The sequence below is a fragment of the Herpailurus yagouaroundi genome, unplaced genomic scaffold (genome assembly GCF_014898765.1).
Source record: "Herpailurus yagouaroundi ecotype Mexico unplaced genomic scaffold, PumYag 140, whole genome shotgun sequence".
Classification (NCBI taxonomy): Eukaryota; Metazoa; Chordata; class Mammalia; order Carnivora; family Felidae; genus Herpailurus; species Herpailurus yagouaroundi.
The window spans coordinates 55241025-55257499 of record NW_024412395.1 but is presented as its reverse complement, the minus strand read 5'-3'; the positions used below and the strand labels follow the sequence as shown (position 1 = coordinate 55257499).

The following is a 16475-nucleotide window of genomic DNA, read 5'->3' as shown; positions in this document are numbered from 1 at the left end:
GCACAGCGAAGGAAGCAATCAGCAAAACCAAAAGGCATAAACAGAATGGGAGAAGATATTTGCAAATGACATATCAGATAAAGGGTTAGTATCCAAAATCGATACAGAACTTATCAAACTCAATACCCAAAAAACAAGTCATCCAGTGAAGAAATGGGCAAAAGACACGAATAGACACTTCTCCAAAGAAGACATCCAGATGGCCAACTGACACAGAATGGCTAACATTAACAACTCAGGCAACAACAGATGTTGGTAAGGATGCAGAGAAAGAAATCTCTTCTGCGCTGCTGGTGGGAATGCAAACTGGTGCAGCCGCTCTGGAAAACAGTACAGAGGTTCCTCAAAAATTAAAAACAGAACCAGCCCATGATCCAGCAATTGAACTACTAGATATTTATTCAAAGGATACAGGAATGCTGTTTTGAAGGGGCACATGCACCCCAATGTTTATAGCAGTGCTATCAACAATAGCCAAATATGGAAAGAGCCCAAATGTCCATCAACTGATAAATGGATAAAGAAGATGTGTTATTTACACACACACACACACACACACACACACACACACACACACTAGAATATTACTCCTACCATCCATCACAGCTTTCTGCAATCTTTGGTTCACTGGCTAGCTGGTGTATGACTAAAATGAGGTCTTTTTTTTAGAAAGTCTCTCCCCAATTTTCCTCTATGACCTCCTAGTTTTATATGCTTGGAAAAAATTTATATTTCTAAAAGTATAATTCTACTAGAAAAAGGAAGTAGGACCACTGATACATAATTACATACTCGAAAAGCCAAAGAGGATGGAATTGAAGAATTTTTTTTAAGTTTATTTATTTTTGAGAGAGAAGGAGGGAGAGAGAGAATCCCAAGCAGGTTCTGTGCAGAGTCTGATGCAGGGCTTAATCTCACGAACCATGAGATCACAACCTGAGCCGAAATCAACAGTTGATACTTAACCGACTGAGCCACCCAGGTGCCCCCCTAGAGGACAGATTTTTAAAATTACCAATTCAATAGAGTATCAGTGAGGTGTTCCTTTAAATAAATGAAAACACTCAACAGATTTTTATAGATAAAAAAACAACTACTTAGCAAATATAATAGAAAAATATTCCATTCACATTACGAGGCAAAAATATAAAATATTGAGAAAAAACTTAAAATTTTGTCCATTGCATCTCATGCTCCCACCCTAACAAACTAGGAAAAGAGAAAAATAAGCCCAAACCAAGCAGAAGGAAATAATAAACATAAGAGCAGATGTCAATGAAATTGAAAGAAGAAAAAACAATAAAGGAAAGTCAACAGAACAAAAATCTGGTTCTTTGAAAAAAATCAATACAATTGACAAACCTCTAGCTACACTGACAGAAAAAGAGAGAAGACAAAAACTACAAAATTACCAATATCAGGAATGAAACAGGGATATCATGACAGACCCTGCAGACATTAAAAGCAAAAGGGAATACTATGAGCGACCCTATGCATATAAATTAACAACCTGGAAGAAATGGACCAATTATTTGAAAAGCACATATTACCTAAACTCACTCAGTATTAAACAGATTATTTGAATATCCCTATAACTATTAAAGAAATTGACTTTGTAGTTTAAAAACCCACAGAAAAGAAATACCCAGGCCCAGATAGTTTCGCTGGAGAATTCTATCAAATATTTAAGGAAGAATTGACAGCACTCTACACTGTCTCTTACACAAAATAAAAAAGGAGGGAACACTTCCTGATTCACTGTTAGGCTGATGTCAAAACCAAACAAAGGCAGTAAAGAACAAAACAAACAAGACAGACCAATATCTCTCATAAATATAGATGCAAGAACCCATAACAAAATGTTAGCAAACAGAACCCAGCAATACATAAAAAGAATTATATACCACAACCAAACTGGGTTTATTCCAAGGATACAAGGCTGGTTCAATATGTGAAGATCAATGTAACTTACCATATTAACAGGCTGAAGAAGAAAGAGAATCATATCAATTGACACACAAAAAAATAATAAACTTCAACATCTATTCATTACAAAACCTCTCAGCAAACAAGAAATGGAGAGAAACTTCCTTAACATGATAAAGTTAAGCATCTACAAAAAGCTATAGCTAACACTACACTTAATGATAAAAAAACTGGGGCACCAGGGTGGTTCAGTCGGTTAAGCATCCGACTTCAGCTCAGGTCATGATCTTGTGGTCCGTGGGTTCGAGCCCCAGTCGGGCTCTGCACTGACAGCTCGAAGCCTGGAGCCTGCTTCAGATTCTCTCTCTCTCTAGTCCTCCCCCAGTCACACTCTGTCTCCTTCTCTCTCAAAAATAAATATTAAACATTAAAAAAATGATAAAAAGACTAAATGCTTTCCCCCTAAGACTGGGAATAAAGCAAGGAAGTCAGCTCTTACCATTCTTATTCAATATAATCCTGGAAGGTCTAGCCAGAACTATAAGGCAATAAAAAGACACAAAAAGTATATGGATTGGAAAGGAAGAACTAAAACTGTCCCTATTTGCAGATGATATGATAGTGTATATAGAAAATCCCAAGGAATCCACCCAAAGGAGAATCTGCCCAACAACAACAACAACAACAACAACAACAAAAACCAAAAGCTCCTAGAACTAACAATTTCAATGAGGAAAGTCACAGAACACAAGGTCAACATACAATAAAATAATAACAATTTGAAATTTTGAAAAAATGTTCTAATTAGAGAACAATTTATTTAGGCTCTATAGAAGGGAACTAGAGAACTGTTTTCTTGTTTAGGTTAAGATTGCAAATACTATAGGTCCTGCTTCCCTTCTACAATCCATCCTAAAGAAACAATTTTGGGGGTGCCTCAGTGGCTCAGTCCATTAAGCGTCCGACCTCCGCTCAGATCATGATCTCACAGTCTGTGAGCTCGAGCCCCACATCAGGCTCTGTTCTGACAGCTCAGAGCCTGGAGCCTGCTTCTGGGTTCTGTCTCTTTCTCTCTCTGTCTCTCTGCCCCTCCCCTGCTCATGCTCTGTCTCTCTCTCTCTCTCTCTCTCTCTCTCTCTCTCAAAAATAAATAAACATTTAAAAAAAAATTTTTTTTTAAAGAAACAATTTTGAAATGCAGACAAAATTTAATACACCAAGATGTACACTGCAACATGGTAAAGACTGGAAAACGACCAAATAGCAAACAATACTATCTGTTACTTGCCTGTGTCCTACCTTCCACTAGTTATTATGTTCCAGAAGGTCACAGACCATATCAATCATATCTGCTGCTATGTGATCTCATGTCTAGCATAGAACAAGTTTTCACAAAAGATTTAACAACAAAAAAAGTCAATATGGAAAACCTAGATAAAACTACACAAGTCTTAGAAACACAAAAGAAAATTTCAATAAATAGACAGCCATATCTTGTTCTTGAATAGGAAGGCAATATTATTAGATGTCAATCCTCCCCTAAAATAATCTATAGTTTTGATTCAATTCCAGTCACACCTCAAAGAATGTTTTGGGAGGAGACGCTGAATAAAATTATTGTAAAATTTATCTGGAAAAATGATCAGTCAAGGATTGTCAGGAACATTTTGAAAGAGCAGAGCAGTGAAGATATCCTTGTCCTACCACATAAAAAGAAAATAACAGTATTGCAAAGTCCCTCATTTTGTTCTTTGTTCATACAACAAGTATTGAGTACTTACTGTATGTACTTACACTGTTTTAAACAAAACTGGACAAATACAGTCATCTAATTTACACATGGGTTTCCTTAGGAATTAATGTGATCAAGTTGGTTGACATTTCAAATCAGTAGAGAAAGATAATCAATTTAATCATTAGTACTGGGATCACTGGATAATCATTTGAGTGGTGAGGAAAACGGTAGAATCCTAATTCATACTTTATTTTAGAATGATTCTAGAATCATCCTAATTTAAATGTACAAAATAAAGTTATAAATATAAGATGTAGATAATCATTTCTGGGGGCACCTGGGTGGCTCAGTCAGTTAAGCGCCTGGCTCTTGATTTCGGTTTGGTCCGTGAGATCAAGCTCTGTGTTCGCACAGAGCCCGCTTGGGATTCTCTCTCCCATTCTCTCTGCCCCTCCCCTCTCTCACTCTCACACACTCACTCTCTCAAAATTAAATAAACTTAAAAAAAAGATAACCATTACGGTATAGTAAAAACGACCTTTCTCAAAGGACATCAATGCTAGAAACCACTAAGAAAAATTCCTTATAGTGCAGTGTCTGAGAGACTCAGTCTCCCTCTCCCTCTGCCTCTCCCCTGCTCATGCTCTGTTTCTCTCTGTCTCAAAAATAAATAAACGTTAAAAAATGTTTTAAAAAAAGAAAGATTCCATGTAGGACAAAATCAACCATTATGTTTTTAGTTTTCTATTTATGCCAGCTATTTTTCCTTTTTTCTCCTTCCTTGCCCTCTTGAATTTTTCAAGTGTTTATTATTTTACTTCTCCCCTGTTTATTATTTATACATTCTTTTATCATTTTGTTAGTTTCTCTTGACTTATTACAGTCTGCCTTAAATTAATTATCCATTAACCCAAGGACCTTACAACACTTTAACTCCACTTACTGCCTCCGGTCTTTTGTGCTATGCTCAGACATTCAATTCTACTGTGTTTGTCTGAGTCTTCTGAGAAGCAGATGCCATGACATATGGTTAAATGTACAAGAACTTTATTAGGGAAAATGACTATGAGGGAAAACGCCTGTGAGAGAAAATGAGGAGGAAGCTAGAGTATGATGGAAGTCTCAACCCGGGTTTGGAAAGTTGAGAGGGAAGAAAAGTTGAGTTGGAAGTGTCCTAGAATGCCACACCATCTAAGAAAACCTTTGCAAGCCTATCAGGGGTTCCTTGACCCAAAGTCGGCCATTGGAGGATTCCCATGATCCCAGGAATTCCTTAGTCTCCCTGCCTCTTTCAGTCATTGGCAAGGAGCAGCCTGTGGGAAGCATAGTCTCAATACTACACAAAATCCATGCACGACATATTTTGAACCCTGCAGCTATGGCCATTGGTCATAAAATTATCATTTTAAATACTCAATATTCATTTAGTTTTACCCACTTATTTCCTGTTTTTGTTGCTCTTCATTCACTCCTGCTTACCTTGCTGATATCCGAGATCATTTTTCCTGCCTGAAGAATGACTCTTACTATTTTAGTGCCAATTGGCTACTGACAAATTTTGTTTTATTTCAACTTCATTTTTGGAGGATATTTTCACTGGTATTGAGTTCTAAATGACTAGTCATTATTTGTCTTCATCACTTTAAAGGTGTCCTTTACAGTCTTCTGGATTCCTCCCCATCTAGTAAAAAGTTAATGGTCAGTCCCATATTTGCTCCTTTGAAGATAATATGTATCTTTTCTCTCACTGCTTTTAAGATTTTCTCTCTGTTGGTTGTTGTTTGGTTGGGCTTTTTCCTTTAGAAATCTTACTATGATGTGCCCAGGTATGGTTTCTTTTCATTTATTCTTGTGGTGTATAGAGCTTGAAGCTGTGGATTAATGACATTTATTAGTTTTGGGAAATTCTTGGCCAATATCTCTTCAAATATTGCTTTTGCCCCTCCATGTTCTCTCTGTCCTTTCCTGCTGAGACTCCAATTACATATGTGTGAGACCTTTTCACTGAGTCTGAGATGGCTCTCACACTTTTTTTTTTTTTAATGTTTATTTATTTTTTTTTTGAGACAGAGAGAGACACAGCATGAGCTGGGAAGGGGCAGAGAGAGAGGGAGACACAGAATGTGAAGCAGGCTCCAGGCTCTGAGCTGTCAGCACAGAGCCCGACGCGGGGCTCAAACTCACAAACTGTGAGATCGTGACCTGAGCCGAAGTCGGACGCTTAACCGACTGAGCCACCCAGGCGCCCCTCTCACACTCTTATCTATATTTTCTAAAGTTTTATCTCTCTGCTTCAATCAGGAGAGTTTCTACTGATCTTCCAGTTAATAATTTATTTTGCTAAGTCTAATCTGTTATTAAACCAATCCATTGAATTCTTAATTACAGTAATTAGAATGCTATAGTTCTATTATTTCCACTTGATTCTATTTATAGATTCCAGTTCTCTGATGAAATTCTCCATCTCTTCATCTAATTTTCTTGAACATATAAAACATACTAATTTAAGTCGTTGTCTGATAAAGCTATGTGGGGAAATACGTTCAAGAATTCCATATATTTACATAAATGGATTAGAAAAAAGTTTAGGGTGGAAAGCTGCCACCATGGGGGGAAAGCGCCCAAGGTTAGCTAGTGAGATTATTGTAATGGAATCACGCGTAACTTGTTATATCACCTGCAGGAAATTACTTTCCATCTGTTGCCAATATACTATTGTGCTTTGATCACAAACTCCACTTGCCCCCCCCAGACCCTTTGCTTCTTAGACACACAAGTTAACAATTACTATCTGATTGTTCTCTTCATGTTTACCACGTGTGTAAGATCTTGTTTTCTTCACATCACCATGTGTGTAAGATCTTGAGAACTCAATAAATATGCAGACAAAAGCTTTGTTTGGGGCTCTTGTCTCCTCCCAGACACTAGTCTCTCTCGTATTCAATTCTATGTCTGCTCTCTTGCTGCACAGGAGAGAACTCCAGACTCCTAGTCTGTGACAAAGCTAGTTTGTGGATACCAATGGGTTAGTTTCTATTGTCTATTTTCCCTTGGTTTTTGGTCATTTAGTCTTATTACCTGGCATGTCTGATAATTTTTTACCCAATGTTGGAAACTATGAATGAAAATTTGTAGAAGCTCTTCATATTTTCAACAGAGGATTTAATTTTCTTCTGGTAAACACACAGAATATAGGTAGATTACCTACTGATCCAGTTGTGACTGGCCTGGTCCCTGTTTCTTCTTTCTCCTAAGTGTAGCTTTTCTGGGCTGAAAGGCTGGGGTGTTTCCCAGGCCTCTTCTTGATTGGCAATCACATTTAAGTTTTGTCCCTAAAGCCTTGTGAGAGTCCCACATCTCTACTTAGCTTTTTAAGCACTTAGCAACTACTTTGGTCTTGATTTCTCAGTGTCTCATCCTACATATGTGCCGCTTAGAAGTCAATGATTGCTTTAAGGAGAAATTGTGACAAGAAGGTCAGGTGCTTCTCAGCGTGTAGATAGTCTTTTCTCAATCTGTTGAACCTAGACCCTCATGTCCTAACTGTTTCAGGCATTCACCTATGCCTTCATACAGTGGCTTTTATTCCTCCAGCTTTTTTGTTTTATTCTTCCAGATTTTATAGGTATTCTTAGAGGGAGGTTAGTCTAACACTAATTACTCCTTAATAACCAGAAGCAGAAGTCCAGCTCTGTGCTCTTAACCCTCCACTGTTGTGCCTCCCACCAGTCTCTTTTTACCCTCACGTAGTATCATTTTCTCAATAACAGTAATGAACATGACAGACCCATATTGGAACAAGTACAGTTACAATAAACCCATAAAACATAGTTCCTGGTATCAGATATTTTCAGATACTTTATATTGACAATGTTTAGGAGCACCTGGGTGGCTCAGTCAGTTAAGCATCTGACCCTTGGTCTCGGCTCCGGTCATGATCTCACGATTTGTGAATTTGAGCCTCACATCAGGCTCTGCACTGATGGCACAGAGCCTGCTTGGAATTCTCTCTCTCCCTCTGTCTCTGTGCCCATCCCTGCTTTCTCTCTCTCTTCCTCACAAATAAATAAGTCAACTTAAAAAAAAAAAAAAAAAAAGAGGAAATGTTTGACTACTGCATTAAAATTAGTTCTAAAGAAACAAGTAACTTCAACATGGTTGACCACAGCTATTTGTTTGCTCTCTCCTAATACCCTACTACAATGACAGTAAAGGAATAAAAAACGAAATAACCCACAAAGAAAGCATGAAAAGCAAGCATTTCTGCCCCCTCCCATTCCCATGATCTATGGGAATAATTAAAAGAAAAAAGCTTACAGCAAGTCTGTACTCAAGATGTGATTCTCTGACATTTCAAATTAAAATAAAACTGACTTCCATATAAAATTATGTTCCGTCCTCAGTCAGTCAACATGTTACCAACTGTTTTATGTTAATAGCAAATTTTCCATTTCTCCACAGGATAGCTATTACTTCAAATTCAAGAAAAATAATTTATAGATAACTTGTTATAGGAGCAAATCTTTCTGTTAATTTTGAGAAAATGCAGGAAGAAAAAAAGGGGGGTGTACCTGAAAACAGCCCTTCACATTAAAACTAAACAATAAAGCAACTTCTATCTATCCACTTCTATCAGACACATAGCTTCTGCACCTAGTGAGATTTTAAAATGATTCAAATCTAAATTCCTATAAATGGCAAGTTTTAATGAAAACAGTGTCAGAACCATAACACTGCAATAATACAGGTATTATGAAAATGTTTTCTGTATTCAAAACCTGCAATTCTCAAAATGAAGGGAGGATTTACATGATCACTTGACTAGGATAGCTATAAGTAATCCACTAGCACGCATTGAATAAGTACTGAGACCGCAGTAGCAGGGTTCAGTAAAATGAATGCAAAACACAGGGTGCAATTTCATTGCAATTTAAACTAGTTATTTAAAATACATGAGTGAATATAGATACAATTTGGATATACATGCAGCACAGTTAATAGCTATCAGGTAGCTGGAAAGACGAGAGGTAGGCTCTTCCATCTAGAAAAATCATAGGAAAAATTAACTATAATGTACTAGTAGACAATTTTCTATGAAAGTATTGGGAAGACATTTATTCTTTTGACAAAGCACAGAAAGCTGGATGAACTGTACTTTACACTTGGGAAGAAAAATAAGTTTCATGTCAGATGCAAGTCTTGCTATAATCATGTATGCATTTTAAATCTATAACTCAGTTATTTTGTAGTTAAATATAACAGAATTAATTATTCTGATGCAGTTGCTAATTAATTTATAATTACCTCTATTTTTTCTTTTGTCCAATTACCCTAAACCTTACGATTCCTGACATTTTCCTCTCCACCTGAATTATGTGTTGTTATTCTTCATTTTTTAAAAGGAATACCTGCTAATTTATGTCCTGAGCCTCTAAATTTATTGCCAGAAAAAAAGTACACAACAGCAATCTTTGTTACATTATCTGTAAGTTATGGCTTAATCCAATGAACAATCCTTTGTTAACTTCATCAAAAACACTTATGAAACACACAACATATTACTGCAAGACACTGAACTAGATGCTGAGAGAAATGTAAGTTCAAATAAGAGAGTCCATTTTTTTCAGTTTCATAGAGGAGATAAACGAGCAGTTTCCTCATTCATAAAATGAAGCTAATACCCAATTCATAGTTCCCTGGAGAACATAATGTAATCACTTAGCACAATGTCTAGCCCTTGATAGCTTTTAGTAAATGGGAACAGATATGCTGCAATTGCTACTCCGTCTCTACTTTTACAACAATAGTAAGTCTAAAATTATAATCCTTGGGATAACACATTTTGGCATTTTCTTTTTTTTTTTTTTTTTTTTTTTTTATTGAGACAGAGACAGAGCATGAATGGGGAAGGGGCAGAGAGAGAGGGAGACACAGAATCGGAAGCAGGCTCCAGGCTCTGAGCCATCAGCCCAGAGCCCGACGCGGGGCTCGAACTCACGGACCGCGAGATCCGGTGACCTGAGCTGAAGTCGGCCGCTTAACCGACTGAGCCACCCAGGCGCCCCCATTTTGGCATTTTCTACATATCCATCCACATGAAAAAAAAAAGATCATTTAAATAAACTATTTATTAAATGACAAACTAACATTAAGAAACTTTACAGGAAACCTTTCAAACGGTGAGACATTTTGCTGGAAAGCAAAATGTAAGTAAGATACTAAATACTTTGAAAACAATGATATTAAGGCATTCTAAAAAGTCACAAAATTTTTTCTGCTATACCAAATAGATAACATAATTGCTTTGTTTAATGGATACCTAAGAGGCAAATACCAATCACTGATCTCTGAGTAGTTGCTTTCTCATTGATTTACAGAACCATATTATCCTTCAAGTGAAGGAATATATTAGTCACATATTTTGGAATATTAGTGGAATGACCCATTCAGTAGTTATTTCACTCAATAATCTAAATAAAAGGTGTTTTTCTGGAGTTCTTCGGAGGCAAAGGGACAAAGATACATTACAAGTTATTTTTTAAGAATTAGTGGTAACTAGAGGAGGCTGGCTGGCTCAGTCAGTTAGGCATCCAACTCTTGATTTTGGCTCAGGTCATGATCTCAGGGTTTGTGAGATTGAGTCCCACATCAGGCTCTGTGCTGTCAATGGGGAGCCAGCTTGGGATTCTCTCTCTCCTCTCTCTGCTCCCTCCTCTGCTCATGTTCTAACTCTCTCAAAATGAATAAATAAACATTTTTAAAAAGAGTAGTAACTAAATATAAAAATGGAAAGATATATTAATTAACAGGCAATTTAAAAATCACAATTTTTTAACAAACATAAGAATATGTCTAATCTTACTAGTAACAGATCTATATTTTAAAATAATAACATGTCATGAATAGACACTTCTCCAAAGAAGACATCCAGATAGCCAACTGACACATGAAAAAATGCTCAACATCACTCATCATCAGAGAAATACAAATCAAAACCACAGTGAGATACCACCTCACACCTGTCAGAATGGCTAACATTAACAACTCAGGCAACAATAGATGTTGGCGAGGATGCGGAGGAAGAGGATCTTTTTTTGCACTGCTGGTGGGAATGCAAACTGGTGCAGCCACTCTGGAAAACAGTATGGAGGTTCCTCAAAAAACTAAAAATAGAACTACCCTACGACCCAGCAATTGCACTACTAGATATTTATCCAAGGGATACAGGTGTGCTGTTTTGAAGGGACACATGCACCCCAATGTCTATAGCAGCACTGTGAACAATAGCCAAAGTATGGAAAGAGCCCAGATGTCCATTGATGGATGAATGGATAAAGAAGATGTGGTATATCTATACAATGGAGTATTACTCGGCAATCAAAAAGAATGAAATCTTGCCATTTGCAACTACATGGATGGAACTAGAAGGTATTATGCGAAGCGAAATTAGTCAGAGAAAGTCAAGTATCATATGACTTCACTCATATGAGGACTTTAAGAAACAAAACAGATAAACGTAAGGGAAAGGAAGCAAAAATAATACAAAAACAGGGAAGGGGACAAAACATAAGAGACTCTTAAATATGGAGAATAAACAAAGGTTACTGGAGGAGTGTGGGAGGGGGGATGGGCTAAATGGGTAAGGGGCATTAAGGAATCTACTCCTGAAGTCACTGTTGCACTATATGCTAACTTGGATGTAAATTAAAAAATTAATTAAAAATAAATAAAGGCAATGAGATATTTAAAAACTGTTTATAGAATAGGGTAAAAATAGAGATAGAAGAAAAGAAAAATAAAGATAAAAACCATACAATTTAAAAAATAATAAATAAATAAAATAGTAACATGTCATTTTTGCCTACACAATTTATTAAGGTTGAACAAAAATAATATCCTACATTGATAAATATATTAGAACAGCACTCAGATATTGCTGGTAGAAATTTAATTTGATGCAACTTTTCTGGTGGCCATTTTGACAATGTGTTTCAAAAGCCGTTAAACATGCATATGCTTTGACCCTACATTCTACTTCTAGAAACATATTCTAGGAAAATAATCATGAATGAGAATATAAATAAGGTATAAGCATATTACATAATTTTCAGTACTGAAAAACTAAAAACAACCTAGATAATGGGGAATTTGTTAACTAAAGTATGAGTCATACAATCAATCATTACTATATAATGATTATAATACAACCATATGGAAGTAAACAAGATATCACAATATTAGAATACTATGCATCTTTAAAAAATTTTTTTTAATGTTTATTCATTTTTGAAAGACAGAAACTGAGCACAAGCAGGGGTGGGGCAGAGAGAGGGGGGGACACAGAATCTGAAGCAGGCTCCAGGCTCTGAACTGTCAGCACAGAGCCCGACATGGGGCTCAAACTCACAAACCACGAGATCATGACCCGAGCCGAAGTGGGACACTTAACCACCCAGGCGCCCCTAGAATACTGTGCATCTTTTAAAAATGAGAAAGTTCTGTACATATCAAAACAGAATTATCTATATTATATATTTCTAACTAAAGAAAAGTTATGTGCAGAAATGTGTATATGGCATACTGCCATTTCTGTAAAAAAAAGAAAAAAGAAAAAATTACATACACATATTTGTTTCATTAAGCATATATTATATCCGGAAGACATAAGGGAATACCTACGGAAAAAAGAAATGAGTATCTAGAGACAGAGTAGGAATATACTCTTGTATACTCTTGTGTACCTGTGGATTTTGAATCATGTGAATATATTTCTATTTCTATAAGTATAATAATGTCATAGAATATTAAATAACATAGGAAGGAGTTCTGCTTTCAATTAAGCTAAGTAAGTTCCTATCAGACCAACCCTCCCTTAGATAACTATAAACTTGGGATGTAATACAAACTATCAGGCACCTGCGTGGCTCAGTCGGTTAAGTATGTGACTTTGGCTCAGGGCATGATCCCGAGAGATCATGGGTTCGAGTCCTGAATCAGGTGAGCTTGAGCCCCACTTGGGTGAACACAAGCCCCACTTTGGGTGAGCCCCACTTCTCTCTCTCTCATTGTCTCTCTCTCCCTCCCTCCCTCCCTCCGTCTCTCTCTTTGCCCTCACTTGCGCCCTCTCTCTTTCTCAAAAAAATACAGACTACCTGAAGGTTCTTTACAGTGAACAAAAGCAGGAAAATTCTGGAGGGGGACATTTGGAAGATGGGATGAAACACAGGATAAATTTCCTATTTGTGTTCTGGCTTTAGCTCAAGGGAAGGCCACAGTCAATGCTGTGCAGTATTGTGCAGGTATTTACAGAAAATCTCCGTCTTTCTGGCTTGAAGAACCAGAGGTCAACCACAGGTACTAGAAAGGGAAGGAGGAATCCCATAAAAGATGGAGTTACAGAGAAGAACCCACAAATTCTGTGGGAAAAAAAAAAACCTGCCCAAATCTCCATCTGCTGTGTGAATCGCCATGTCAGGCAGTTTGCAAGCAGCTCAGCTAAAGATGAAAGAACTTAGCTGAAATTTGAGTTGCCCGCCCGTTGGGTTTACAGATTGAGTACAACCAATTAAATTGTCTGCCAAATCAAGAGTTATTTCTTTTTAGGTGAGTTTTGGTGGTTTGTGGCTTTCAAGGAATTAGTTCATTTCCTTCACTTATTGAATACACTTAGAGCTGTTTGTAGTATTCCTCTATTACCTTCCTTATTGTGCTGTGGTTGATAATGATATTTCTCTTCCTGACATATAACTTGTGTTGTTTTCCTCTTTTTCTTTGTCAAACTGTCTACAGTGTATCAACTTTATTGCTCTTTTCAAAGAACCAGCTTTTGGTTTGATCAATTTTCTCCACTGCTTTGTTATTTTCAATGTTATTGATTTCTGCTCTTGTTTTTATTATTTCCTTACTTGACTGGGATTTTTGTTTCGTTTGGTTTGTTTGATTCATTTTGTTTCCTTTCTTTTTTTTTATTTAAAAAAATTTTTTTAATGTTTTTTTATTTTTGAGAGAGGGAGAAACGGACCACAAGTGGGGGAGGGTTAGAGAGAGGAGACACAGAATCCGAAGCAGGCTCCAGGCTCTGAGCTGTCAGCACAGAGCTTGACGTGGGGCTCAAACTCACAAACCAGGAGATCATGACCTGAGCCCAAGTCAGACGCTTAACCACCTGAGCCACCCAGGCGCCTCCATTTTGTTTCATTTCTTAAGGTTGAAAGTTTAAGTATATTATTGATTTAAGACCTTTCTTACTATGTTCTGTGAGCACTAAATGCTATAAATTTCTCTGTAAGCACTATTTTGCTGCATCCCATAAATTTTGGTATATTCATTTTCACTTCATTCCACTCAAAATATTTTCTAATTTCCCTCGAGACTTCTTTTTTTGACCCATAGATTAAAAGTATGTTGTGCAATTTCCAAGTATTTGGGGACTTTCCAGATATCCTTCTAAAATTGATTTTTAATTTAATTTCATTATCACCAGAAACCATCCTTTGCTCACTGTTTCTTTTAAATTTGGTAAGATTTGTTTTATGACCCAGGATATGGGTAATCTTGATGTTTGATGTGCACTTGAAAAGAATATATGTTACACTGTTGTTGGGTGGAGTATCCTATAAAAAATCAGTTAGATATAGTGGTTGATGGTATTATTCAGGTTTTTTATTATCCTTGCAGATTTCCTGTCCAGTGGTTCTTCTGATAACTAAAAGAGAAGTACTGAAGTCTCCAATTATAATTATGAAATTGTCTATTTTTCCTTTGAATTCTGTCAGTTCTTCATGTATTTTGAAGTTTTGTTGTTAGATACATATATATTTACCAGAGAAACATAATAAGCCTAAAATAACCTGTCTTTGATTATGTAGTGTCCCTCTTTCTCCCTGGTATTTCATCTTGCTCTAAAGTCTAATTTGTCTAAGGGCACCTGGGTGGCTCAGTCAGTTGAGCATCTGACTTAGGCTCAGGTTTGTGGGTTCAAACCCTGCATCAGGCTCTGTGCTGATAGCTCAGAGCATGGAGCCTACTTCAGATTCTGTGTCTCCTTCTCCTTCAGCCCCTCCAGGCTCACGCTCTGTCTTTCTCTCTCTCTCTCTCTCTCTCTCTCTCTCTCTCTCAGAAATGAATACATGTTTAAAAAAATTTAAAAATAAAAGAATTATTATCCTCTCAAAATTATATAGTGCTTCAGTCATCTCAGAGGAAAAAAAAGCTTACAATATCAGTTTACAAAATTTCAGTTTAATAAAACTATATCTCTACTAAGAATAATTCCCCCCAAACCAGATTTTATCAGATCCACATTATACCTAGATAAAATATAATTTTTCATTCTGATATTATTTCAATGATAAAATTACCTTTGTGCTTATTCAGAAGCTTGTAGCCTTCACAGTATCTGCCTGGTGAAAGCATCATCTTGGCTGTGTCAAGATAAGAGTATGTTGCAGCAAAATCAAACTCCGTTTTACCGTCCCACCAACCTTTCTGCTTAGCATAGTTTCTCAGGTCTGGATGTTCCCGATCAATCTTGGTTGTTATAGAAAGCTGATTAGAAATATTACGACCTCCCTCTGTTTTCAAAGAAGAACAAGGAAAGGGAAGAGAAAAATTACATTTAACATACTGTATTTATCTGTACATTATAATTATTAACCACTATTTAAATGTGAATGTAGACTTCTATTACACACTCAAAGACATAAAAGAATTACTTAAAAAAAAATTTTTTTAAGTTTATTCATTTTGAGAGAGACAGAGCATGTGAATAGGGAAGGGGCAGAGAGAAAGGGAGAGAGAATCCCAAGCAGGCTCCATACTGTCAGGACAGAGCCTGACACAGTGCTCAATCCCACGAAATGTGAGATCACGACCTGAGCTGAAGTCAGACACATAAGTGACTGAGCCACGCAGGCACCCCCTAGAAGTTACTTTTTAAGAAGTAGTCATAAATAATATTAGAACAGAAATATAAGACTTTTCAAAATATCATGGCACTAAGTTATAACAAATTTTCAACTAAAAAACAAAACAGGTGGGAGGGAGGAGAGGGTGGGTGATGGGTATTGAGGAGGGCACCTTTTGGGATGAGCACTGGTTGTTGTATGGAAACCAATTTGACAATAAACTTCATATATTGAAAAAATAAAAATAAAAAATAAATAAAAAACAAAACAGAAGAAACAATAAAAACCAGTTCTAAAGAGATCATAGTAAATAAAAGAGATCACGAAAAATGAAAATTGATGAATGTTTTAAAACGGATTTAGAATAACACTCTAACAAGAAGAAATCAATTGCCCCCCAATTAGAAAACAATAAAATGTCTAAATTCACTTTTATATCTTAACACACAGGCAAAATATAAAATGAAATGTCCATCAAAACTGGCAATGACTTATTTTGAAAAATAACATCCAAATCCTCCAAAGCTCAAGGCTACCTTCATGAAGACTTTCTGAATTTTTCCAGTCCACAATTACTTTTCCCTTCGCTAATTGTTCACAGCATCTATGTGCCTGAATCATTCATGCAACATGTAATATTTTCTCATGTGTACCTTATCTCCCCTGTAAAACTAGGAGATCCAGGAGGTAAGTACATAGGAAGTACATGATCATGCTTAAGCACAAGACTGTACTCTAATGAAAGAATATTGAACTGAGAGTCAGGATGGAAAGATTTAAATTCTAAGCCTTTCAATCACTGCCTTGAGGAAATCACATCCCTTTTCTGGATTTCCTCACTTTAAAAATGAAAGGAATATTTGATCACAAAGAAACCACGAAAAACATGTAAAGCATCCCAAAACAAT

General features: G+C 36.5%; 1 protein-coding gene across 4 annotated transcripts in view; it reads right to left on the bottom strand.

Annotated features, from left to right (window-relative positions):
• The window catches only part of SCRN3 (secernin 3), a 32309-nt gene that overhangs the window by 9397 nt on the left and 6437 nt on the right, over window positions 1-16475 (bottom strand). For 3 of the 4 annotated variants that reach the window (XM_040475422.1, XM_040475425.1, XM_040475423.1), the window contains 2 exons: window positions 15022-15234; window positions 2426-2464 (listed from right to left, as the gene is read on the bottom strand). In XM_040475422.1, the coding sequence (XP_040331356.1) occupies window positions 2426-2464; window positions 15022-15234 (252 nt within the window). The remainder of the gene's footprint in view (window positions 1-2425; window positions 2465-15021; window positions 15235-16475) is intronic. The other variant, XM_040475424.1, reaches the window with a different exon arrangement.